Consider the following 27,753-nt stretch of genomic DNA (forward strand, 5'->3'; position numbering starts at 1 on the left):
AAAAAAAGAAGAAAAAAATCCATTCAGCTTTTATGATTTCCTAAATACCTTAAGGTTATGAATACCAGATAGCTTCCAGCTAGGCATTTACTGTGTCTGTAATAGCCAAAACCCATCCAAAATCTCCTGAGGCTAAATGCTGAGGAGAGAGGGGGAAAAAAGTAATCATTTTATATTCCAGTGCCTGGTAGGAGAAACCTGCTGAAAGAAGGTTAAAGCAGTGTAGAGTGGTTTACCTCACCAGTTAATTATCACAGCTTGGGCAGCTCCTCACCCAACAGGCAGCTCTGCTGATCAGGGCACCCACAAAAGCAGCAGAGCTGCCCTGGAACCTCTGCAGAGCATCCCCCGACACCAATGCTCTCCTGGATAGCGACAGTAAATTAAGAAAAGGGCACAGCTTAGCTATTAAATAGCAACAGGGCCATAAAATAAGACATTTCAGCAACTATATGTGATTTTTAGGCTGGTGTCAACCTACAGTGATGCTCCAGTTATTCTGTGGAATAGAAAGTCTGACAGCCTCTATAAACATGGCTCATTCTTATATGGGAAATGTATAAAAATGCTGATGCATTATACTGTTGTATATAAACATGAAAAATAGCAAAGGTAAGCCAGAAAAGGTTTAAGTCCTTCAGAATTTAATAGAAAAAAATATCCAACTATCTTTCTGAGTGATTACAGAAAATTATATCCCTATCAAAGAGCTGTGAAAGATAACAGAAAGCTTCTGGGCTGGACATGTTCTCTGCTTAATTTAGTAGATTTTGAATGTCACTTCTACCAAACTGTAATCACTCCATTATTCTTAAGTTTTAAAGATTTTTTTTTTTCCCTATATAGACAGGTATGGAAAGGATATGAAACACCTGAAATATTTCTCCAAATACCAGAACATAAAAATACCATATTCTCAACTTACACTGCTAATACTGACATGTACTGCTTTTTTATCCTACCCACAATTAAAAAATATGCATGGCACCAGATTTCTTTAACACAAGGCATGGACCACCCTCTCACTTGAACTGCAGAAATGTGGGTACAGCTGGGCTGGCAGGCCTCAGCACAGGAAAAGGATTGTATTGAACAGAGAGGTCCATTCCTTTGATTATAACAAGATGATGTTGAATGCCTGACTTGGCATGGCTGTGAATGACTTTTAGTGGGACTAAGGTCAAGAAAGATGGGAACTTATTAAAGATAAATACATCAGAGGATGGGAATATGCACGCTCTGAGACTGCCAATGACTGCAGGTTTAAAAAATACCAAATTCACTCATTAAAACCAATGGAGACACCTCTGTATGGACTCCTCATCCACAGAATAAAAATGGAGGGGCAGAAAAACATTGTTTGAGTGTAAGCCCTCAGTAATGAAGGCACATGACATCCATCAAGGTCATCTGTCCCTCAGCCCCATGGCACAGACACAACTGGTGACAGCCACGTGCCTGCAGAAAGTGCAGGCAACTGCTCTGCTTCCACTTCCCATCTTTTGAGAGGATTTACACAGGAGCTGGCAGCTTTGGTAAGCAATTAGTGTATATTACTAAGACACTTTGCAGGGTTTCTAGAAGCCAGAAGGAGCCACGCTGGGAGATCTGCTTTCTGCCCTAAATATAGCAGCATAAGAAATGAAACGCGAGTGCCAGATTTCAGTGGGATTTCCTAGGGTGAAATGCAGTGCACACATGGCTCATTAGAGACCTTTAAAACAGAAACAAGAGCTACAGATTGCACCAGTGTGTTCCCTTCCCAGTGCTGCTGCTGAAAACATTTTGGATGGATGGTGGTCATTTCCCCACCATGGATCTCATCATCTCTCCACGCCGGCTCTCAGTGAGCATTTCAGCCAGCGCCTCCAACATGAGCATCAGGGAGAATTGTGACTGAGCAGAGAGTTCAGTCATTTAACTTCACATTTCTTACTGGATGGATTCATTTCAAAAACAGGGAAACATGCAGTGAGGAAAGGGAAAAAGAAATGAGCACAACTGATTAGTTTACTCTCATTTACAGGGGTGTAATTGTCTACCATTTCCAGGTTCCTGTGCCATGTTTCCAAAACTGGAAGCCTGTTTCTGCAAGACTTCAGAGCATGGATTTGTATTTTTTTCCAGTTATTTCTGTCTGTAGAACTCTCTTGGGTCCTTGTATGTGTTCTGTACTGCATAAATCCTCACAGTATCTATATATTTGTTTTAAAGCGACAAACTTTGTCAGTGAGTGAAACCCATTTAACATGTTACCCTGCAGATTATCACCAACCCAAAGCAACAGTCTCTTCTGTTGCCTACGAGGAGGGAAAAATAATTCCAAAAAACCTGCAAACCAGAACAGACTCTTCTTTGAAATTGCCCAGGTACTGTCCATATTTCAAAGTTTAAATCCCTGTCCTCTGCAGTTCTTCTAGAGTTTGATGCTGCCAGTCTGTTCTTCCCTCACTTGTAACTGAGCAGCCCCAACTTGATGCCACCCATTTACATCCCTGTTAGAGGAGAACCAAGTCATGCAACAAGTGACTGGCCACTCCACCTCTGTTGAGCATAATTTACAAGCAGAACTGGAATGAACCACCTTCCCACCCTGGGCTCTGACCCCACTTACAGCACAGATTTCTGCCCTCAAGTTGAAAGCTGTTCCCTTGTGCAGGGAAATCTCTCAATGCTGTTTTGGTGAGTGCAAATTTGTTATGAGCTGTCCTGGCTGGCAGAGGGAGGATGGAAAGTGGCCACAGTGGTGCTGCTGTGGGAAGAGAGCTGAGGACACCCCAGCTCCTGGAGAGTCAAGAACAACAGGGTCTTGACTGGCCTCAGCCTTCCTGTACAGAGACTTGTTATTTTAGCCCTGAGTAGGTAAAAGCTCCTCATTCTCAGCTCAGTATAAAAAGGACTGACAAAGCAAACTGTTCTGCACAAAAGCTTCCTAATGGAAGGAAGGTGTAATGGCAGTAAATGCAGCTCCACTGGGAAGAAGAAAGGAATTACACACACCAGCTTTCCAACACCCAGCCTGCTCCTTTGGCAATGCACAAGGCTAAATCCTTTATCATACTAACAAAGACAAATATCTTTGGTCAATAAGAAACTTCAAATAAAGATGAAATTTGCCTTTCAATCTATACATGCCGGTGAACTGAATTGTTCTCCCTTCTAGAGAAAGCAGTTTGCTGTAAATCCACTTGGTATTTCCACAACTCAGCCATCAGCTGCTCAAGCTGAATTTCCTCCCCTTCACAAGGCTCAAGGCTTTGCTGCAAGCCTTGCATCAGTCTCTGTTGATGATATCTCCCTGTAAATAAGTGTTTGATTCAGAAATGGTTTGTGTGCACAAATATGTAACTAGCAGGAATTCCCTTTCTACTACACAGAGAAAATAAAGATTATAAAAGGCATTTGATTTCCTTGTTTCCTAGAACAAAATTCTCTAATGTCTTGTTTTGATAGATTAATATTTGTTGTCAGAAACAATGCCACCCTATTAAATAATCTGAATCAAAATCAGCACCTACACACGTCTATATGACTTGCACCTACACGAAATACAAGTACTTCAGGACTCTGCATAAAGAATTAAAACATTTTTTTTCTTATTCTTAAAATGAGGAGGTGCACTTTTCCAAGGATGTTTGCTTGCTAAGAAGTTAACAGAGGCAGGTCACAAATGTTTTCAAGTATTTAGCTGCAGCTGCAAGTTCAAAACAAATGACAACCAACGATGCTCCCATTTCTGACAATTCACCCACAGCCATCTCGGAGGTCACTCTAAAAGATTTCAGCCCATCTAGAGATTTTATGTGCTTCAGTGTAAATTAAAGAGAACCTTAGGGATAATAAAGAGCAGAAATCAGATGCACTTTCCTGCTGACTTGTGTGACACCAGGCGTTAATGAACAAGGTGAGTGCACAGGAAAGCAGAACACTCTCGTGTTTCTCAACTTTGGGACCTTCAGTGGAAAGAACAAACATAAGACAACGGCCATGCCTGCTGCTACAACACACAAACTTGTATTTCTGTCAGCCTGTTTTCAGACCCACAACACAAGGAGGGATTTAACAGCACCAAAGGGTGCAGGCAGAGATATCACTGCACAGAAATGCTGACAGCTGTAACCAGGCAGAATTTGTGTAATGGAAGCGCTGCTTGAGGGGAGGTGGTGTGTTTATCATGAAGTGACATATCCCCCTCCCCAGACAGGGAACCCTCGGGTCCCCCCAGCCCCCAGTACCACTGACATGGGCACTGCAGCCCCTGGGCACAGCAGGGCTGGCTCCAAATGCCTGTGCCAGGGATGGGTGGTTTATAAAATGCCACCCCTGCTCTAGGGACACAATCCATGTGCCAGGATGACCAGGGAATGGAGCTGACATGAGAAGGATACACTTTTTGTAGCATCACAAACTGAGGCACTCACAGGTGGAGATGCAGGGAAATGTCCAAGATGTTCCCAACCCCAAAAGCTCTGCTGCTGATTAGCTCTGCAGAAAAATCCTCTCCTGTGTTTTACAGGACACACTGAGCCAAAAAGGTTTAGCCAATAACAAGAAAAATACCATTGGAAGTCAAAAAAACCTGTACAAAACCAGAAACCATCAGGAGCACTTAGGCAAAAGATGTGCACCTGCACCCCTGCATCCCTGCATCTGTGTCTGTCAGCACTGCAGCTCAGGAATATGGGCTGTGCCTTGGATTTCTCATAAGCACAACACAAACCAGCCTTTGCAGTAATGTAACTTTAATTTTAGCTGGTTAACCCACCCTGAAGAATCATTTGTGAGGACCCTCAGTCACCTTAATTGCACAAGGATAAAATAATTTTCAGGGACCCTATGTGTGGGAGTGAACTTTTCAGGTTTGAGGTTTTGGTTGGTTTTTTTTTTCCTTGTGGTGGGATGGAAACTCAAAGCACTTCAATTAGAAGCAATTACTGGAGATGTAGAGGCTTCTCTGAGGTTAAGCTGCCCTTCATTTTCCCAAGAGAAGCCTTTAATTAAATGCAAATAATCACAAATTTCATATAGCAAATTGCCATAATTTCTCTGCTAGTTACTGGATCTCATTTAAAAGGAAAGAGGTGGGCAGTAGCACAGGGTGGACGCAAAGTAATGAGAACTCAAGAGGCTAAGGCTGAATTACCTGTGTGAATCTATTCCTCTTCTCTAAGTCTGGCTGCAACCACATCATTTCAGTGCTAACAGGGTGTCCTTCATGCAAGTGCACTGGAGTGGAGTCCCTCAGAAACAGGCCTAAACACAAATAATTACCTCAGTCCATCTTGCTGCTGGCCATGGCAGCGGAGGCAGGACGGGTAAAGGGGAAGATGCAATTGAAGTGGAAATGGCCAGAACTAAAACTCAAGCTATGATGCATTTGAGTGATATATTCAAGCTCATCTCCACTGCAGAGCTCTGGAAGAACAGGCACAGGAAATGGCAGCACGAATTTTAAATGCATCTATCAAATGAGGCATGGGAGTGGGGAAGAGCTGATACAGGGATAACATTTCCCCCCCTTCAGGAGGGGAGAGACAGACTCTGCACGGCACAGGGCTGCAGTTCTGGCCTCAAACCCCTCAGTCATCACAGCAGAAAACACTGCAGAAGGTAAATCAAGTAAATGCACAAGTGTGGGAAGTGTCAGACTTCTCTTTTACTTTTTGTTTAACCAAACACGAGCTCACCCCACTGAACAGGCAGGACCCAGCTTCACCCAGAGCAAGAAGATTTCTGCTCCTCAGTATTTCACACTTTCCTCAGCTTTTACAGTTCTAAGAGAAAGCCACCTCCCTTCCCTTTCCATGGATTATGCTCCAACAGCAGGAGCTCAGAAAGCCAAGAAACACTTTCTGAAAAGCTGATGGCTTTGCAGTTCCAGGATAAGAGGAAGGAGGCATGGAGCCTGCTCCAAGCAGCACCTCAGCCAGAAGGCAACCATGCAGAACAGGTGCTTCAGAGGAATTGTATTTTTGTTCCAGCAGTGGCTGCTGGGTTTTGAAAGCCTGGAAGGCCATTGCTCTCTGCTGTGCAGAGAGCTCAGGAGGGATGTTGGGAAGCTTAGCAAGAAAAAAAAGAGCTCAAGGAAGAAGAGAAGCAGCAGCAGCAGCAGCAAACTGACTCTATGGCTCAGCATGGCACGTCAGTTCTGTGTAGATTCCCAAATTAAATCATTTCTCCTCCTGCACTGTGAGAATATGGGGAAGGATCAGGTTGTAAGCTATTCAAGGGACTGATTATCGACATTTTAGCAGCGAGCTTGTTTTTGTTCTTTTGCACATTTATAATAATACCTTTTACATGTTCTCTAAGAGACAAATCTCTCTCTGCTTCAGAACTGCTAGTCTGAGGATCTTTTGTTGGCACTGAGATGAATGCTAAAATGAAATATCTTATTTCTTCAGATGAAAGAGACGCTGAGAACAATCTCCTCTGGAGGGAGGTGGCAGGAGGGAGGATCTGGGATCAAGAGTTTATGACTCACCCCCTGCACAGCCCACCCAAGCCCTCCTTGCTGTTCCATCTCACACTGAGCAGCTTTTCCTGAGCTGTTAACCCTTCCCATTGTGCTCCCCCCATCACAGCAGGGACCTGGGGCACCAGCAGATAGGGCCCTCTCTGCTGACAGGCAGAAATGCCTGGAAATGAAGGGTTATTCCAGAAACCAAACAATCAACCTCCCATTGCAAACCACCCAAATCCCTGCCACTCTCCTTCCTTCCCCATCTATTTGTATCCCTCTGTTCTTGGAGACATCAAACAAAGCCATCATGTATTTTTAATGCAATCAGGTATTTTCCTGCTGTGGATATACACAAGAGCAGTTATTGAGTCTCAGCATGGCCCATACAGCAAGTCTGGCAGATGATGGTTTGCCTGCACACGTGCACTGAACTGCAGGTGTGAGGAGATGGGTATTGCTGAGTTTCCTCCAAATCAGAAGCACTAATAACCAAGAGATGTGTCCTGGAGTATCTGGAAGTCAGGGCTAAATTCTCTGGTGTCCAGAAAACAGCGCCAATAAAAAAGTTTCTCTGCTGTAGGGACATTTATAACATCTTTCACTCCTGGTGAGGAGTAAGTACAGAATTTATGCAGCAGCTTCTTTCACAGCAGAGATACCAATAAATAAGACTTATTTCTCGTTCTGCCTCTGAAAAATGCAGTAACTAAGTATGTTTGAGATATTTGTTTCTCCTGGATGCATAGTTTTGTGCAGATGACTTGAGTATGAACAGAGGCTCGGAAACATCTGAGAACTGAGAGTTGGAATCCTGTCCATCAAGATGGAAGCACAGTCACATAAACCTCAGTTCCCTGTGAAACCCAACAAAAAATATTTGAGGGTAAAGGGCCATCTGCCAGCTTAATACTCTGTATACCACAGACTGCCTTGAGCAACTGTCAAATAAAAAACCCACAGGGTTACCTAAGTGATTGCAGTGCAGCTTGGGTTAGTGGCACGAGTAGAAGACTTACTATTTCACTACTCCTTCTGCTCCCACAGTATTATCTGTCAGCACATCCAGTGCCATGGCAGACCTGTAAAAGCTCAATGGTTCAGCAGAGAGTAGAGACAGAGAGTTAAAAATATGGGGACCTTTCCTCACTTTTTGGTAACAAGGATGAAGAAAGCCTTATGTGCTCATACTGGCTGAGAAAATGTGGTTATTAGGATAATAAAAGTGAAATATTATGAGAGACTGATGTTTCAAAGGAGTAATTCTATAAGAAACTGATGTACTTTATCTCAACAAGTCACCACTACCAAATCCTTGATGCCCTGGAGGATGCAGCAGTGAAGGGGTCAAACTTTCAATAGCTTCACACAATATCCTATTTAAACTGACTTGTATTATTCCAAACTCCAAGTGAGTGAAGGCAAAAAGTACTATATGTATCTTTAAAAAAGATAAGTAATCCCAGTTGCTTTTCATGCAGAAACAGAAACCCTCCAGGAATGAAATTCGGATCTAGAATCTCGAAAAAGTGTAAAAGAAAAGCACAGCACATTTTATCCTCAACCTAGAGGAAAGAAATTAGAAGTTACTGTAACAAAAACTGCAAATAAAAAGCATTACAGTGAAGAGCTTGATCCACTGATGTCAGAGCCAAGATTCCTGCTAAATTCCAGCTGGGAAGGATTTCACCCATAGGAACTTCTTCACTTAATAGTACAATCACTCACAGCACTGCTGGTGTTGTCAGGCCATTGCAAGATTAACATCTTTATATCAGAAGATGCAGTCCATGTGGATGAGGAAAGGAGGGAAATACACAAAGCTCTTGGGTCGTGCAGGCAGTCTCAGAACAATTACTTGTTCTACAGAAAGAGCAACATGAATTAGGATGGGAAAGTGCACAATTTTGTAATGCGTGTGTGTGCAAGGGGGAGAGGGAAAGAACTTCAATCCTTCCTTAATAAGGATATAGTAATATTAATTCTAACTCCAGCCAATTTTAGCTGGCTGATTACAACTGCACCACAAAGCAGAAGCTGAAAAGTTCCTTCCCATATTTGCCTTACCATTGCACCTAAAGGAGACCCCAGAGAAATCATGAAAAGGGAACATAAACAGGGGAGTCATTTTCTTGTGAGCCAATCTCTGATTTAAAAAACAAATAAAAAAAAATTAGAACAAAGTCTATTCCTTTAAATCATTAATAGAAGAATCCTGCCAGCTAGGGCAATGAGCTTTCCTAACTCTAATCCATCTTTACTGCTGTGTTATTACCCCACTGTTTTCCTGTAATTGAAATGTGGCAGGTAGTTTACACACAAGAGGGAGTAATTGTATTGGAAATAACTGTTCATAACCAATTTTTAAAAGCTCATTTTTCCTAGCAACTTTTAATAATGAAAGCAAGATAATAATGATATTTAGCATTTGTGCCATCCACAGCAGCATTTTGTCTCTCTAAATTGCCAACATTTCATTCAACATTGCTAAACCAGACCCCTTCAGCTATGAATGCAGCCTGAGGCAGAAAAAAAAAAAGGGGGGAAAAACTGAACAATTGAAGAAATTTGTTCCTGTTCAAATAAAATAATAAAATATGGCTGAACTTCATGCTGAAGGGTGCAGACCTCGTGTGGTTATGGAAGAACACAGAGGTGGCACGTGCTGTGGTCAGGGACCCCCAGGCTGAGCCTGACTGGGCCAGGAGGGGCAGATCCCCCTCTCTGTACCCCAGGGAAGGTGGAAGGAGGGGGTCACTCCCATTCCCACCCTGCAGCCCCCTGGAGGTGCACACACACAGGGCACAAGCAGCCTGAACAGGCTGGGAAGCAGCACATGGAGACACAGAATTATTCAGGTCAGAAAAGACCTCGAAGATCATTTGGTCCAGCCACTAACCCAGAACTGCCAAGTCCACCCTAAGCCCTGTCCCTGGCTACCAGAGCTGCACATCTGTAAACATCTCCAGGGATGGTGCTCTCCCACTCTGGAGAACATGTTTAGCTTGGCTCATGGAGGTACTACTGAATACCAACTTGCAGAGTATTTTATTTACAAAACTAATCTGAAGCCTTTACTCTGGATGATTCTAAGAACACAGTTCTCCAGGAATTTCAAGCCTTGCAAACTGATTGGGGAAAATATTATTATTTTCTCTTTATTACAGTTTAAAATCTAGTAGAACCTGCCAGTATATAAGACTACATATGCAAACACCTCCTGTTCCCAAAAAATACAATCCATAACAAGCAAACAGGAGCTGTGGATAGAAACATCGGGGAAGAGCAAAGGAAAAGCAAAAGATCCTGTATGGTTTGATGGGCACACAAGTAGATGGGCGTTTGACATTTAAATGCAGCCACAATAGGACACAGTCCTCATCTCTCCTGTTTAAAGCTCTGCCTGCTGCCTAACAGGCTCTAAAGGGGTACTAATGGATAGTGCTTCAGACTCCTAACACCATTTAAAATACCAGGCATTGTGTGCTACCCTTGTGGGAAAAGGTCAAGGCACTGTCATTGCCCATTATCAGAGCTTTCCAGCTTCGGACTGCTTAAAATAAGGATATTGGTTTGCTGTGTTTATGTAAGCACATCTTTTCCTGTAATAATCAGAAACTAATACAATAGGAAGCTTTTTAAAAAATGTTTTAAGCTCACTAGTAAGAGGTGAAATAGAGATCCCCAGCACATCATTGGTGTGCAGCATAAAATATTCATGTGCTAATATGCACAGTCACGGGCAGTGCTGCTGCTGAAGAGCTGCATCACTGCCTGCTAATGCAGGTGGACCAGAAAGAGGAAGGTTTGTTAAGAGCTCTCATTCCAGCTTCATAATTAAGTTGGGACCTACGAGCCCATGCAGGGGCTGTGCCCACCTCAACCAAGCTCTGTGCAGCTCGAGCTTCAGCCTGCCACAGCTGGAGGTTTAGACTGCCACAGCTGGAGGTTTGGACTGCCACAGCTGGAGGTTTGGACTGCCACAGCTGGAGGTTTGGACTGCCACAGCTGGATTTTATGACTGCCACAGCTGGAGGTTGAGCCCACCACAGCTGCAGCTTTCCACAGCTGGAGGCTGAGCCCTCTGCCACGCTGATGTGACTGTGAGGGACCTGAGTGGTTCAGTCACACACACAGCCCACAGGCATTAACATCACCCCCCCAAGCTCAGGAGGTGCAAACCACAGATTTACTACCAGGCTTGTCCAAGATCTGAATGAAGCAGGGCACTGTATCTATATATCCTTGGAAAGTCGATGGTGGTTTCTACCTCAATTAGGTTAGACCACCTTCAGGCTACATCTGGGCTTCAACCAAATTGGTGGCTTTGGTCCAGATGCACTCCATGATTTGGCTTAAAACTCCTAGCAAGGTTCAGAGGCAGGAGCCTGCCCAGAGGTTCCTGCAGCCCCAGAGCAGCTCAGCCCTGGTGTAAATGAGCACAGCAGATGGGCCTGGCTATGGGAACCAGCTGTGGGACAGGCAGATGACCCTGTCCCCTCTAGGCCTGTTTTTCATACACCCTGTGCTGGATAAATGCATTTAAAACAAATTGAGTATCAAAGAGTACATGAGAAATGAATGATTGTGCCAGAGGACAGAGCAGACAGTGACCAGCTGTCCCTACACAGGTGTGACACTGCTTTGCCAGCCCTGTGTAAGGGGCAATAGCCACACATACATTTGTTTAAGCCTTGAACATTAAAATAAAAGCAAAAACTAGAATAAATTAGTGATGGTTGCTTATTAAAAGCCACTGATTTGAAGCCCATGGATTGATTTCACAGGAGCTGTCTCCTGGAGCAGAAGCCAGGAGGGCAGGCAGAGGGCAGAGAAAGGGAGGTCAGGGCTGGACAAGGAAGTGGAGTGGATGGATACTGCTACAGCAAGCAGGAGGAGGTGTTTTTTTATCCTGAGATTGTCTTGCTTCATCTCCTTCCCCCTTCCCCACTCTCCACTCCCCACTATCAGCATTTAAAACACCCCTGAGTTTTCCTGAGCAGGTTTGCTGTGCTCATTAAAATACTGTGAGCACTTATTGGCTATAATGAGCATCATTAAATTCTGGTAAGCGCCAGGACTGTTCTGTGGAGTTGAAGAGACTCAGACTCTGGAAGGAGAGCTCAGGGGTGGAAGATGCTAGAAACACTACATTTTCCAGAAGAACAGAAACACAAAGATTCCCCCCCTTTCTGCTCTGCAAGCACTGGGGTAACTCAGACCTGTTAAGCAGCAGCTATTGCTTACTGACTACTCAGATCACTCCTCTGCCCCAGAAGGACTCTCAGCTCCTCTTATCAGAACAGGAACAAATTAAAGATTTTTCCATATTTGCATCTGCTCATTTGATAATTTTCTTACATTTGTTATTTAGAGATAAAAGTCTGCCTGTAAAAACCCACTTAGCCAAGTGGTTTTCTCAGCCTCAGGGAATGGTGCAGGAGGGATTGCAGAGCAGGATCCAAAGCAGCTGGTGAGGCTGCAGGAGCAGCAGGAGTTCAGGAGATGAATGGGTGCATACTGGGGCAAGACTCACATTTTACATGCCCAGTTCTTGTATTTATTTGCAACTGGCTGTGCCAGAAACACTCACCCTGACTAGTGTGGCCATGCCTACAACCATAAAGCTGCTCCCACTGCAGGACTCAGTAGCACCACCTGTGTTTTTATCACCAAATGCTGTTCATCATCCACTAGCATTAGGAGATATGAATTAACTAAGCCATACACAAATACACTTTACCCTGGAATAATTCCCAGTAATCCAAGGGCAAGTAAGGAAACAGAATCAGAGAAGAAACTGAAGATCAGTGCATGCCCTCAAAAGGCAGCCTGTATCCTAGTGGGACAGAGCTGCTGGAAATGGGAGGTTTCTGCACACATCCCTGGGAGATGGCACTTCAGCACCTGGCCTGCAAAATGCGGTGCATCATCAGAGGGCAGTGATGGAGAAAGAGCACAGATGTTCACCTGACTTCCCAGGCAATCTGCAGAGAGCTGACTGACCAGCACCAATTAGCAAAAATGCATGGGGCTGAAGTTATGTTATTAGAAAAAAAATAAAGCTGTATTCCTGAAAAGTGATAATTTGAAATCCTTTTATTTTGTTCTCAGATTGATACCCACACCACTGCCTGTGTGATGAATCCTCCATCACCTCAGAAATATCTATTTCCATTAATCTACAGACCATAGTTCAGCATGAAATGGGTATCAAAATGGCATCCATTTCACAAGATTAAATAATTGGTCTGGTTAAGCATTAATTGCTCCACTTTGGCCACTCTTTGCCCGCTCACAGGAGCTTTTTGTGGATTACTGCTTTATAATTGCCTGCTCCCTATGCACACATGCACTGCACTCTTCTGCACACCTTGACAACAACCTGGTTAGAGAAAATGAACACTGCACATTCCCCTGACACAGCATTTTATCTGCTGGGTCCAGGAAGCCAGAGATTGTTTATTCAACTTCTCATGGCCCATTAATGACATAATGCTGGCCACAGCTGTTTGGGACTGCACAGGACCAAAGCAGAGGAAGAAATGCCAAAAAGACTTCAAACACATTGCTCATATCAGAGCCTGGCTGGAAGGTCCTTGGAAGTTGTCTAGGGAAGTGTAGTTTTACAGCTCCCTCAGGAAGTAAAACCAGGATTAAAGCCCCAGATTTGGTTTCTCCTGAAGACTCAAACAATCTTAAAATGAATCATCTCATCTGAACAAGGTGGCAGTGATTACCTTGAAAAAGAGGTGACTGGTAACTCCATTTTCACTCTGCCTGATCAAATTATCCAGTGAAAAACAACAAGCTGCCATATATAAAGGCTCACAAGCCCTGGGAGTGGAAAGCTAACCCTGGCCAGGGAGGACTAGAGGTTAGAAAGATAACCCTGTGCAGCAGGGAGAGCAGGACTGATGTGCACCAAGCACAGCCATACAAGGATGAGGACATGCTCCACCTAAGTACCACAGCCAGGGAGAAACCCTGTAAATTTTGTTTTATTTTATTTCATGAAGCTTCCAGAACTACGTCATTACAGAACAACGTTCATTTTCCCAAAGGAAAAAAGCAAATCAAAATTCTTGTCTTCCTGGTCATGGAGAAAAGCAGAAAAAGTCTAAGAGAAAGGCTCAAAACCATTCCATATCCAAGTTCAAAATAACTGATTTCATTAATTTTAAAGCACTTTATAATTGAAAACTGGAGATGAGTGGTGTATATTGTTTGCATAAATACACGTATATACACATACACAGCAGATAAGAGGAACATGATTTGCAGTGCTGAGCTGATTCCTCAGCTTTGCAATGTCCAGCAGAAAGAGAGGATCATTGTATAAATTTGTTCCTCTCTATAAAAGGACTGTCCATGGCAATGAAACACCCATTATTGAAGCTGTGTCTGAAGTCAAGCCCAGAGGAAAGACCAGCACCCTCCCTCATCTTCCCCAGACCTTCCAGCGTAACCCCTACTTACAATTGTGAAGTTCATAACCTTCAGAATCCAGATGGTCATAGCAAGGTTCACCAGGATTAAAATCATTAGGAGCAGCACAAAGAAATAGAGGCACCTCTTCCTCCAGCCATAAATCCCCACTTTGTATACCTGGGGTCCTTCTGAGGTCTGCATGGTGCTCCGGTGCGGGTACTGTTCCTGAGGCATCTGAAATGATCACAAAGAGACAACCACGTGTATTCAGGGGCAGGAGAAAGCCAGGGATAAAAACTGCTCCTGTCTGTGCCTCTTGGAGGGGTTGGGTTTTGTTCAGAGTTTACCAGCTGGGCAGCAGCTCTTTGGATACCTTGGTTATTTTTCCTTCTGCTTGGTGTGTGCAGTAACAGACCAAAAGAGAATGTGATGTGTTAAATGTGTATGAATGTCCTTATAAATACACGTGTAAGCACGCTCTCTAAAGGTATCCTACGGAAATCACTCCACAGTGACTCTCTTCACTGCCCCAGGTTTTGCAAGGCAGGCACTCCAGGGCCTCTAAGGATCCTGAGGGGAAAATTTTGCATGCTTTGGGTAAAAGAAGTCGAGTTCAGCAGTTTGTTTGGAAGATGCAATATGACTTCTCAGAGGTTTCATTTAAAAATAAAACATCATCTCAAATGAAATCATTCCTTCCAGCCAACAACAAACACGGCAGAGGGGAAAGGTAGGTAGGTAGGTAGGTAGGTAGGTAGGTAGGTAGGTAGGTAAGTAGGTAGGTAGGTAGGTAGGAAGGAAGGAATAATTTCCTACATTTTCAGATTATTTTGATGCACAGACTGAGGAGATCATCCCTAGTAACACAGACTTTGCTGAATGTTTTGCATTTTAGACTCTACACAGATAAGAAGCCACCAAACATGCTCTTGCACTATGGATTCAACACCAGGAGTGTCTTCCTCAGGGTTGCTGGCACTGATGTTTGTATGCAGCAAATTACAAAATTTACATCCCAGGAGGGAACAGTGCGAGTTCCCCTGTGGGAGAGTGACCTGAGGTCTGGAATGAGGCAGTTTCAGGAATGAGATGCTGCTCAGGGAGGGGAGCTGGGACCAACAAACACAAGGACTTGGAGCAAAGCAGATCTTTTTACACTGCCACAACCACGCCAATCCATACAAACTCAAACAACAATAAATTACAGAGTTTCCACTACCTGGGGGAAATTATAACTACAACTACTGTACAGTCAAGGATTTTATTGCCTAATATTTTAACAGGGTATCCTGGAGAGCACATATTAAATGCAGCCTCTCCCTTGGAGAAAAATGAATAAATTGCATTGCTAACCCTCTCAAATCATGGGAGAGGTTTGACCAAGGAGAAACAATATGAAATACCCAGCTAAAAATATCCCTTTATTGCAAAACTTGTTTATTCACTATATCTCTTTGCTGCTCTCACTGCCTTTTTTCTTTACTTGCAGTTTCTAGGATGGAGAAAATAGCATATCCAGCTGGGGCAAAACTTTACAAACATCAAAAGAATTTATAGCAACAGAACACAGCCACAAAGAGCAACTTGCATCTGTACAGTAGCCTGGTTTTGAGAATTTCTCTAGTCCTGATAAAATATTTAACTCACATCTGCCCTAACAGAGATAGAGCAACTAAAGTACTACAACATGTGTGAAAAGCAAGACTTAGTAATACAGTATAAATTCATAACAAGAAAATAACATAGCAATTATAGATATGTTCCTTCTATACAAACTCTCACACAGCCACACTTAAGCAATACTTGGTTGCTAGCTAGTGTTCCCCCCAGAAAAACTGTAAATACTACCAAAAAATGGCTCATGTCTGTAGTTCTCCAGGGAGAGAAGACAGGATGATGGACAGAGAGTGCTGAGGTAAGTTAAACAAATGAGCATAATAAGAAAGTCTGCAAGGCTACTACCTATGGAACCAGCTATATCCACTATCAATAATCTGTACTGTGTGGGAGGGAGAAGCATGCTAGTCATAATTTACATTTTGGCAACTTTTCCTGACCCAACCATTAAAAAGAATTAAGGCACCAGACAAAAAAGTACTGCTTTGAAAGAATATCCAGTGGCTGCACTTGCTGGTGACTCCTCCCTCCTTTCAATTATTGAACTAAAGGAAAAGCTGCTGCTGCTGCTTAATAGGATTTTTCAATTCTTCTTCAGGAAAATATTAGGAAACACCAGTTAATTTTGTAACAGTGGAGAAAAGATAATACTGAAACAAATACAGCAATTGGAAAAGAAGCATGCCTTCCAAAGGTCAAACTTTAAAGTGTCTGCCTGACCTGGGAGGGCTTAAAGACACATGTGTACAGTGCTGGATCACCACCACTGCATGAACAATCCCACCTACACCAGAAAAAAATGTAGAAAAAAACGCAATTTAGCCACAGACAACATGACTATGACTACAAAAGTATAGCCTGCAATGTGGGAATTTCACCAAGGAGTTCTTGGTTCTGCACAAAAAAAAAGTAGTGAGTTTTTGCACAAAAGCTGTACACTGAGTCCTTATATACACCAACACTGCAAACAGGGCCTGAGACAAAATCCAGTCCACTTAGAAAAGCTATTCATCCTTTTGCTTTAGCATACCTTAGAGATACGGCCCATGACAAGAAAGATTTATTAGTTTTTTTAAGACCACTGGAAGAGCCCTGTCACCCCGTCTGCTGACCTGCACAGGCTGCTTTCCTTCAGCAGAGCTGAAACCAGGCTCAGCTGAAAGGCACCAGAAAGCAGAACTGGCTCTGAGCTTCCAAAATTCACACCAGACCTCACCACTTAGGGCAAATCTTTGCTCAGTGCCTCCCTCCCTCCTTCCACCAAGTCCTCCTTGGCAGTAAATTCCTCACTCAGGGTGTGCAAGCCACATTAACAATTCCTCAGGCAGAAAAGTGTTTTCCATGCACAGGGATGAATTAACACCTTTCCCACAGAAACACTGGCACTGTAACATTCCTGGCCACGCTGCCCTTGGAGGCTCAGGGAGGACCAGGAGTAGGGTGAGGTATTGCCTAAGGAATCAATAATGTTTCCTGCCGTGGGGGTTTCTCTGATCAGCACTTGAAGGATGTATGTTTAGTAACAGAACAATTTCAAGCTGCAAGAGGATGCAGTCTGGGAAGGCAGCTTCTCTCTTATGGGCCCTCTTGAAATGTGCTGCTGGAGATGTCCTGGAGCTCAAGGAATCAGCTCACTGCAGCAGGAACAGCCCAAAGCCTTGCAGAGCCAACACAGCATCTCCCCTCCCAGCCTGCCTGCCTACAACTGAGGTGGAACAGCCTCATCAGAAAAACCAGGAGCACCTGACCCCAGGCTGACCTGAAGCACAGTGATGGGAACACGTTTCCAGAGATGAGAGAGGGGCTCAAATTCCCTCAGGTCTTGGACCTACATCTCCCACATCTGCCCTCTCTTTGTGTTCCTACCACCAACATCCTCTTCTCTTTCTCTTTGTTTTCTGAAACAAAAACCTTTTCTTTTGGGCTGAAATGAGGGGGGAAAAAAAGCCCTAAAAACCTTCAGAGGTGCTCTCTGCCATATCACTGGAAGGCATTGTACTTGTATTCACTAGCTGTAAATGCTCTGCAGATTCATCCTCTTTAATTTCTCTGTCTTTTAAGTTCACAGTATCCACCAGGTTCAAAAGAACAGACATTTCTGGAGCGTGACTGAGAACAAAACCTGGAGTAAAGAAGAGTGTTTTGAGCGATCTATCAACAAGACATTTTGCGTCTCTGCTCCCCATGAAACTCTCTCAAATTTGACACCCCCAGGTCCATTAATCCACCAGCAGCATGACCCAAAATTGATTTATGGCCTTTCACATGGGTTGGACCATAACTTGGGTCTCCATAAAAAGAATCAGGCTCTGGAAAATAACTTCTCACTTGCAGCATGGCCAGCAAGGGCTGAGTACTGGGGAACAGCCCTCGGGATGAAATACTTGCTGGCATAGTTAAATCTCATAGCACTTTTCTCCAGGACCATCCAAGCCATGAACTTGGCCTCTGTGACTGTTATTGGTGTCCCCAAAGCTGAAATCTTTGCTCTTGCTTGTTCCTCTATTTCAGTCAACAGTACTCATCCCTCCATATGAGGAGCAGTTCTTCCATGAGCTGGGAACACCTTCACCACTCAGTGCCTATTCCTCAGGTATCACAGCTGTGTGATACACGGCCAGAGTGACAGAAAGGAAACATCCTGAAGAATTTTCTTTTCTTCTATAAGTAGTCTCTTTCAGTGGGGTACACCACATGTAGCATTAGTCAAACATCTGGTCTGATTCTGGCAAACATAAGCACATCAACAAGCTTTTTTTGATCTGTACTCCATCAGGGAGTTTTGATCTGTTCTCTGCCCAGTCCATTGGAAAACACCTCTCTTTCCTCTTGCATTTTGTGGAAGTTGGACTCAGCACAGGCAGCTGCAGAGACCTTGGGGATTCATCTCCTGGTAAAGCAGCTCATTCAGATCCCTCAATGCTCCAGGCTACTCCCCACCTCTAACATCTTGAAAGCTCCTGTAATTTCCCCAGCTGTTTGGGCTGGCAGCACTTCCACAACAAATGTGCTGGAGGATAAGTGCACTGCAAGAACCTCGGTTTATAAACCAATAGCTTGGAGTAGATGGACTCAACCAAAAGCTGAACAATGGGACTGTCCCTTCTCTGAATTCAAAGAGAACTCACAGTAAAACTCTAAACCTATTAGAATTTGCCAGAACAAACCAAAGGAACAGGCATCTCCATCTCTGAATTGTATTTCCTAAGCCAGATGCGATATTTTATTATGCTGCAAGAATCTGTGAGCAATGTGATGTCACTATTGCTCCTCTTCTCTGAGAAGGACAGAAACACGTCTGCTTTCTTATTTATGACCGTCTCTTCTAAATTTCACACCTTTTACTTCATAGTCAGCTTGTCTCAATACTTTTTTCAGAATTAAGAAAATGGAAAGCTAGCAAGGAAGAAAGAATCTCTGCAGTGAGTCCTTTTATGTATCAAGCTAGTCAACAGAGAACATCTTTCGCAGAATGCCCCCTGATTTGTGGCAATAAATTCACACTGCATGCAAACACCACACCAGCTTTGCTGCATTCACACACTGCTTCCTTTGCACCACTCAGATGATGTGAAGCACTCTGTCCATCGGTGCCAAGTTTAGAAAAGCTCTTTCCCACCAGAGTGTCTCAAAGCAGGATGCACAAATACGAGAACTACACCAAAATAGCCAGCAGCAGGTGTGACTGCAGGAGGCTGTGGGAACAGCAAGAGGGATATGATCAACTGAGCTCAAATCAGAAAGCAAGCCACAGGAGGTGACACTTTGTAGACTCCTGCCCCAACACACTCTCACCCCACAGCACCATGAAAAGAGATATGGCTTGTAGGAATGTGCAAAGCAGGATTGTAATATGGATTTATACGGCTGGAACACAACCAGCACGGCACAAAGTGAGAGCTGTGGGCTTGAGCCTGTGCCAGCATCCAGAGTGCAGTCTCTGCAGTGATCCTGCTCACACAAGTTAAAACTTGTTCTGCTGCATCTTCCATCTTCCCTCCACATGATGTGCCTTCTGTGCTAACCCATTTGTTCTCTTGCACAGACTCACTCTCTTTCTGCTTTGCTGCTGGGAAGGACTGGGAGAAGAGATACACATATCAGGGTGTGCTAATGGCTCTCCTGTCTATCTGCTCCCAAAATCAAGAGGCTGTCTCCACTCTGCCCACTCCTCTTCAGTCCTCCTGGATTCAAAGCTTGAATGCCTGACCCAGGTGGAGCTGCACAGAGGTCACTGAGGAGGCTCAGGAGGAGCTGCCAAAGTTAGGGAGGAAACAGCAGCTCCCATGGCCCTGGCTGCTGCTGGTTAAGATGGACACATTCCAGCCTCTTCATCTCTCTGGCTCTTCAATGCAGACAATCAGATTTGAGAAGTGGGATGCTGCATGATCAGAAGCAGGAACTTGAATTTTATTTATTTTTTTAAAAAATAAGCTTATAACTAGCAGTGAGGAAGATAGTAGGCTGACTGGTTGCCTAAACTAACAGCTGCTGAGAAAAGCAATAGAGCTCCAAGTCTGCAGGGTAAGATGGCAGCCTGTGAAGGCTCAAAAAGTTCCAGATCATATAAGATCTTCGTTTGACACAGCATTTTCACTGCAGGTATATCTTATGCACAGCAAATTTTGAGCTTATCAATTTTGAGCTTATCTTTATTTTCCTCATATGCCTCCCACTGTCACATCTCAGTCCTTCCTCTCATTCCCTTTGCCCCCATCAGCCTCCAGGCAGCCACAGTACATCCATGTCTCCTGTAGGATGCTCTCCCTGCACTCCAAACCCACAGAGTCTTCACTTGGCTCAAACAAACCTAACACTCTTCAGCAGCATTACTTGGACAAAGCTCTGGTCCTGCCACATTCTGGATCTGTTGCCCTCTGGTGGGGAAGCTCCCCTTGTCCCTGAACTTTTGGGTTGCCAAGATGAGTGACTGTTTGAGCCCTGCTGGATGCAGGCTCAGCAAAGCGTGTGTCTGCTCCCGTGAACCAGTCAGAGATTCCTAGCACCGTCCCATTGCATAATTCGATACCCTTAATTCATTCCTTGTTGAAAGGAAAAAAAAAAAAATCTACCACCAGCAGCATAAAACACAGCTAAAAAGCATTTTCAACACATCAAATAACACTGCTCTGAAAATCCAAGGCAGAGGCAAGGAAGTTTGTGAGGCGACGCGAGGCAGACTCCTCCTGACACCTCCATCCCTTGACGAACGCGTTCCCGAATCCCGAGCCTGCCATATAAGGTGCTGATATCTCTGCAAAGGCAAGGCAAGCTTTAATGCTGCAACTAAAAGGATGAGAGAACATTGCCTAAATCTGGCAGGTCCCTAAAGAGTGAGTGAGCTTTTCATCATAAATGTTTCTTCAGTTATTTGGGGAAAGAAACGCACATCGGAAGCGAAGTTGCAGATAGAACGGCCCCTAAATTAATGTTTTCCCTTCTAATCTTCTCTACGTGGCTTCTGACCGTGATGTCTGTTGCAGTTTGCTCATGCTTTATAAAATACAGGAAAAAAATACGCAGACAAACCACAAGGCAATGATTATTACTGAGTTGCTGCCTCTCTTCACAAGCTCGCTGTACCAGGAATTGGCAAACAAGCCCCAGACAAACATGCTTTCCACTCATTAAACAACTACAATACAATGCACTTATAAACGTATTTACTATGACTGAGTCGCATTTTTCATCCAAATATCTGGGTGACACATGGTCCAGAGCCAACCTTTCAGTAGCTGCAGGTAATACTCACACTTACTCCCCAAAACCATAAAGTTGGGGATTATCTGGGGGCAGCATTCCCTCAGCCAGAGACGCGGCGCGGGCGTTGCTTTGCCTGCAGCTTTACTATCGACACAAATCTAGCCAGAAACCACCACCCAGCCTCAGACTGCTCCCAACCCTTCACAAATATGCCACAACTTCCCATTCTTGACTCTTTTTTTGCTCTGAGCAGCAGTCTGAAAGCAAGAAGCCCCTTTGCAGAGGCACAGAAGGAGGGCAGATGCGCGCGGCGCTGTTGGGATGGAGCAGGGCAGCTCTTACCTCTCCCTTGGCGATGGATGAACGCCCAGAGGGTGCAGGAGCCTGGGGAAGATGCAGCTCAGCGTTCGGAGCAGCACGAGGCCTGGCCTGTGCTCACGAGCTGCCCCTGTCAGATTTTCCAACAGCAGAACCGCAGCCAAGTCCCTGCCCATGCCTGAAGAATTTCCTGAACAGCATTCCCCTTCTTTTTCTAACTGCTTTGAAACCACACTGTCTGTACTTCAATAAGGCTTTGTCAGGCCAAGTTACAGCTACTGGGCTGGCTCCAGCGAGCAATTGAAACCACATGTGTTTTGCATCAAAAGCCCCCTTCTCCCTCCACATTCAGCCACAGACACCCCCGTCCTCACCCAGCCCCGGAGCCTGCCTGCCTTGCCTCCGCTGCCACTTCGGTTAAAAGGAATAAAGGGATTATGTTGGTGGAGATTTTCTTTTTGAGAAGGAAAAACGGGGTGGGAAGGATCCCATTCCCCCTGGTAACACCTTGCCCTGCCTCCTGTGCTTTGCTGGTGTCAGTGGGTCATGGGCACCCAGGTGAACAGCCAGCTTTGCCAAACCCCAACAAGCAAGGAAGCGCAGGAATTAAAATTTCAGTTCGCCACTACTCTCCCCTTACCTTAGCCTCTGTCTCTTCTAAAACTATGAGAAAAGAAAGCATATTTTTAGCATCTCTAGACTCAGTTCAGCACATCAGAACTGTATCCTAATCTTGACACATACTCCTGTATCTGCTTATACTAAAAATAATACAACTATTTTTGAGTACTTTCATCCCTCTCTGCTTTCCAGCTGTCCTAACCTTTATAACCCAAAATATTTTAAGCACCTTGCATCTCGCATTAGCACCGCTCTGGCGCTGGCTTAAGGAAAAGAAATAGAAGATATAATGTTATACCTTTAATCAGAAGGGGTCCCAGTTCTTAATATCTGTAATCATTTCCAGGCAGCACCATGGGTCAAGGCATCAACCGTGGGCTCTGCAGCTCGGGACGCCCTGTGCCTGGCATGTGCCTGTGAGGCAGAGCTGGAGGAGATGTGGAAACACACATGGATGTCCCCCTTATTCCACCACAGCTAAGTCCCACCAAAGATGAAACAGCAGCAGAGTTGTCAAGGTAACAATATAGAAAAGAGACAGTTTAAAGAGAGAGAGGGAGATTTTTCCCCTCCTAATGCTCCTTTTCAAACAGTGCACTCCAGCTCTCTGGGGATACTCTGTTCTGTGGTTTGCAGAGGTGTGGTGGGCAGGTGAAGTGTTTACAAAGGATAAAGGCAGTGGTGATTAGAAGTAAAGAGAGCTCTGATCCAGCACTCTTTGAAGGCAGAGGATGCCCGCTGCCTTCCACGGGCTGTGCCTTCAGTCCATGGCAAGGACTCATTCACCCACAGGAATGCGAGATCTGCCTTTCACCCATCAGCAGAGAGATCTTACAAAACCCACGTGGGATCCCCTGTGGAAAGCCTGCAGCTCATCCATCCAAGCTGTTGTGAGAGCTGCTGTGGCCACACCATGTGTGTCTCACCTGCACTTTGCCCTGCCACCAAAATGCTCTTTCCTTTTCCTGCACAGAGCCCCACGTGGGTCGGCAGCACTGCCCTCGTGCACAGGCAGTGTGGGCAGCCTGGACCAGGCCCCTGAGCTGAAATCAGTGGGGATGATGCCTTAGGATTTAGCTTTTATATTTTTCAGATCCTGCACTGCTTTAGTGTGTAACTCCAAAACTGCATAACCTGTCAGCTGCTGTTCTCCCTTTTTATTCAGATAGAACAGTTCCTCTCTAGGCCTGAAAATCAAGAACACCTCACTGTCCCAGGCCTTGAAAAGCATAAACAAAAGTGAGTTTGGGGAGAGCAAACTGGGGGTATATGACTTCATTACCTGAAGCTGTAATTGGAGGATTAACCCCTGATATGTAAAAGGACCACACTTAGAACTGTGTGAAAAACTTGTGACCATTGTCCATCCTGGGTGTAGCCTCTCTCAGAGGCTTTTGACTGACCAAGGTGTACCTGTAGAGAGCCTTTAATAAATACCTGCTTTTATTCTCTTGATCTTGTCTACCCTCTGTTTAAGGTATCCACTCCAAGGTATCAGGGATGGATCCAGAATATGATGCTATTTTGCAGAAGACAGCAGAGTATGAAACCACACAGTCATCACAGCAAACTTGCCTCAGTTTGAAGAGTTCCAAACAAAAGGCAAGCACACACGCACAAAACCACTGGTGATAGCATTTCACATCTATTTGCACAGCTTGTGAGGAGTCAGCTTGAGCCAGAGCAGAAGCCATAGGCTTGTGGATCACATATCAGAAGAACTGTCCATGCAGCTGAGAGTCTCCTCAACGAGCTGCCACAGCCACGAAAATACTCTGGGCTGGCAACCAGAAACAGCTGAAACCAAAGGCGCCTAAAACCTTCAGAGTCTCTTGGTATAAATAAGCTGAAACAGAAAAATATGAACTGCAGATTCACATAATTAGATTTTCAGTTGTACAAGACAATCAGGCATCTGCAGAGCTGTTTGCAAGATGATAGCAATGCCTTCTGTCTTAAATTTCCCCATGGTCTTTATTCAGTAAACCAGTTATGGATGGGGCAGGCAGTAACTTCAGTGGATCGCCGTGTGTTTTGAGTTAAGCACATGCTTTAGTGCTTTGTGGTCCAGGACTTTTTATAGCAGCCTGGCTCTGGCAGGATCATTAGTCAAATAATTTAAAACATGGCAGTACAGCACTTTGAGATTACTCAATTCTTTACATGAATATAGTAAGTCAATGGGTTTCAAAGTTTTCTCACTCTGTGGACCCCTAAATATTTGACAAAGGTGGTGCATACCTCTAATTATTTCACAGAGAGAGATTCCTACATACCTTACAAAAACCTCTCTTTACTTGTCATTTTTCCCTTGGGAATAGTCCCCAGGCCTTCCATACATCTTTGGACCACAAGCTGGAAACCACTGCTGGAGATAACTTAATCCCTTATTAAAAATCTAAACGATCTCTTCTGTTTATGTGATGTACTTTCTATCTTCAGAATATTTATGCAAGCTAGCAGCATGCTGGCAGGTAGAGACATGGGGAGGTGACAGCATTAATACTGCATTTTTTCCACTGGCATAATTAGTAGGTCAAGTCTATAAATATTTACATTAAATCTGTCAGGCATCACACCAACCTCACTGATAACTTCAGGGGTGTCTTACTGTAAACTGCATTAATGCCTCACTATTTTGTCATCAAGTAACACATAAAATGCTCCTTCAAGCTAAGCCACTTTGAGTAGGTTGTTTTTATCTCTTTCTCATTTGGGTGCAGGGTTTAAAGGCGCTTCAAGCATCAGAACTGTGGCTTGGGGACCGTTCTATTTTTCTGTTATTGAGCTATCATTTGTATTAGTGCCAGCACGACCAAAAATATATGAACCTTGCAAGCATAAACCTTAAGTTGATGTCGACATAACTATCTGCGTAACTGCTATTATTCCTCAGAACTGGCAGGGTTATGAGGATTAAAAAAAACTACTAGAGCTCTTTGGGAAGATGAAAACAAATTAACCCCCCTCAAAGCTTCAGTATCTTTGCAGCTGGAGATTGCAACACATAGGGACTTCCATTTTGTGCAGGAGACCCAATCCACCTGGATCCATGAATTTCTACACTATGAAGAGACCTACAAAAGACAGGATGGAAAGTTCCTTCTCCACCATTTATATTTGTGCTGACTTTTGACAGCAATTTCTAAAAGCTGCTGACATTTATTTAGTATTTACTGTTGAATTATGAATATTCCTAATTAGTTTCATTTAACAAATAATATCTATTTGCATACAAAATTAAACTTGAGATTTTCATGCTGTGTAGATTTCCAGGAACTCACTCAAGAATTCCCCAAACCTTCCTAAAAAATTCAGGGCAAACCAAATATGCAGAAAGAATCAGCATGTAAACGCAGGTGTTCCACCTGGAGTGGAAGAAGAAGTCAAAATGAAAATTTTATTATCTGAAATAATTAAGCAATCCCTTGGTTTGAGCTTTCCTTCCAAATGACTTCTTTTAAAATCCATTAAATCTCTCAAAGTATCATAATAGAATAAATATAAATGTTTGAATATTTTTAATGTCTCAACTGAAAGAAATCATCTGCCAAGTTATTATTTTAAATCATCCTCAGCCTTGGAGCTTTTTAAGAGATCTCTCGAGTACCCATGTGCAAAGGGAGAAGCCAAGACTCATTTCAGCTCCATCTCCTTAAATGCAGAATTAAGAGAGCTGATGGATTAGAAAGTTAACTATTTTAGGTCAGGAGCAGCAGGCTGAGGGAAGGCAGCTATTGGCATTCCTGATGGATTCACCCAGCCCTGAGCATGCAGGGAGGATGGAGGGCAATGTCATGAGACAAGGAGGGGGTTCCCCACACTTCTGTAGGTAGTGGCAGTAGTTGTAGGGGTGGAATGCCCCAGTGAAGGGAGAAAACTCTTCCCTCTGTGTGTGTGTGTGTGTGCAGGGAGTCACAGCCTGACTTGACAGCAGGGAGTAAAACCCTGTTTAAGTGCAGAGAGTGCTGAAGGCACACAGGTCATCAAATAATCACACAGGGCTGAGATGGAATTGTCGGACAAGTGAAAAGGAAATGGGAGAAAATGAAATGTGTGTGTTTGAACATGACTGTGTGCTGGAAGCAGCCAGACCTGCAGTGCCTGCATCCCCCTACACCCTTACCCACTGCTCCAGTTTCTTCACAGGAGATAAATATGGCTAAGTTTTAGGAAGAAGTATAAATATAGGACTGGTCATGAGATGAAAGATCTGCTCATTCTTGGAGATTAAACAGAAAGAGGGGCAGAGCTGCTCTCATAGACAGGCGTTCCAAGGATGCTCTAAATTTCATGGTGATGAGAAACTCCAGTAACAGCAGAGGTGACCCTGGAGACCTTGATTCCTGTGACACCGAGTTATTTAGATCTGAGCACTAAATTTTCCCCTTCTATCCATCCCAGACTTAGCAAACAGTGCAATAACATAAACAAATCAAAGGAAACACAACAAGAAGTCCTGGTTTCATAGTAATGTTATAGGTGAGCTGGGCAACAGCAGGTCAGGGCAGGAGTCAGTGTTGTGTGCACAAGGCCAAAAACACGACAGGAGTTCAAAAGAAGGACTGAGCATTTATGAGAGGCCAGATTCAGAGCTGCTGCTCAGGGTCTGGAGTTCAGAGACATTCACATCTCTGCTGCTGCTATGAGACAAGGATCAAAGTGGCAGAAAGTCATCACCAAAGGCACCTTCCACTGCACAGGCTCAGGAGAGCTGTCAGCAAGGGAGGGTGGAGGATGGAAGTCCCCAGCACAGCAGAACGACAGCAGGCTCACCTGTGCACACATTTATGTGCAACACCTGCTCTGAGAGCAGCCTGCTCCCAAGGCTCTTCTCTCCTTAGGGTCCAAACCTGCAGGCTCCCTGAGTCCATCTGCAGCCTGCAGTGCTCCCACCCCAATGCTCTGTGCCCTGCTCCTCTCCCCACAAATCTTCAGCAGCATTTACCTGTCAGGCAAAAAAGCCACAGCCAGGACCTCACCCAGCCCACCCCTCTACCTCAAATGCTACTTTGTAATTATTTTGATGATTTAAGTCATTTTCAGGCTCTTCTCAGAAATAATTTAAGGCCAGCAGAGCTTGTTAATAGGTAGATGGAAAGTGTTCCTTTTCATTTCTCTGGCAACATTAATGTAATTATCCTGAATAATTCTCAAACTACGTGGGCTGTAATTTCAAGGCAATATTACCATTACAGAGCCCTGTTCTTCCAGACAGCATGTGTCATACTACCCATCCAGAGGTTATTTATCAATAATCAGAAAGGTCTTCATTTACAAACAATAGGGTCTCTCCATTTGCAGCACGACAAGGGAGCAGGATGAGTGTCACCAGGCAAAAAGATGTGCCATGTCCCTGGCTTCTACTCCTCTGGCATAAGAAATGCAAGGGAAAAAAAAAATCCCACTGCAAAGATTAATTCCATACAGATATAAGAGCAAATATTCAGTTGGCAAGGCCAATAATTGTTCTTCTATTAAAGTCTTAACAGTATCCAAATTCATTACTCTTATCTGAGCAGCCTCAGCCTTCCTTCTTTCAGAAATCAGGTTCAAGGCACAGAGCTGCTCTCTGAGCTTTGCTTAGATATTGTCCTGACCAG

At 44.2% G+C, this 27,753-nt stretch overlaps 1 protein-coding gene across 4 annotated transcripts in view; it reads right to left on the reverse strand.

Annotated features, from left to right (window-relative positions):
* SGCD (sarcoglycan delta) overlaps positions 1-27,753 on the reverse strand; it is a 305,900-nt gene that overhangs the window by 111,082 nt on the left and 167,065 nt on the right. Inside the window, exons 1-2 of one of the 4 annotated variants that reach the window (XM_019008187.2) lie at positions 21,554-21,652; positions 14,069-14,125 (exon numbers count right to left, since the gene is read on the reverse strand). In XM_019008187.2, coding sequence (XP_018863732.1) covers positions 14,069-14,125 — 57 coding nt within the window. In that variant the 5' untranslated portion in view covers positions 21,554-21,652. Of the gene's footprint in view, positions 1-13,939; positions 14,126-21,553; positions 21,653-27,753 lie in introns of those variants that run through there. The other 3 variants (XM_015642156.3, XM_015642158.3, XM_015642153.3) reach the window with 3 other exon arrangements.

The sequence above is a fragment of the Parus major genome, chromosome 13 (assembly GCF_001522545.3).
Source record: "Parus major isolate Abel chromosome 13, Parus_major1.1, whole genome shotgun sequence".
NCBI classification, from domain to species: Eukaryota; Metazoa; Chordata; class Aves; order Passeriformes; family Paridae; genus Parus; species Parus major.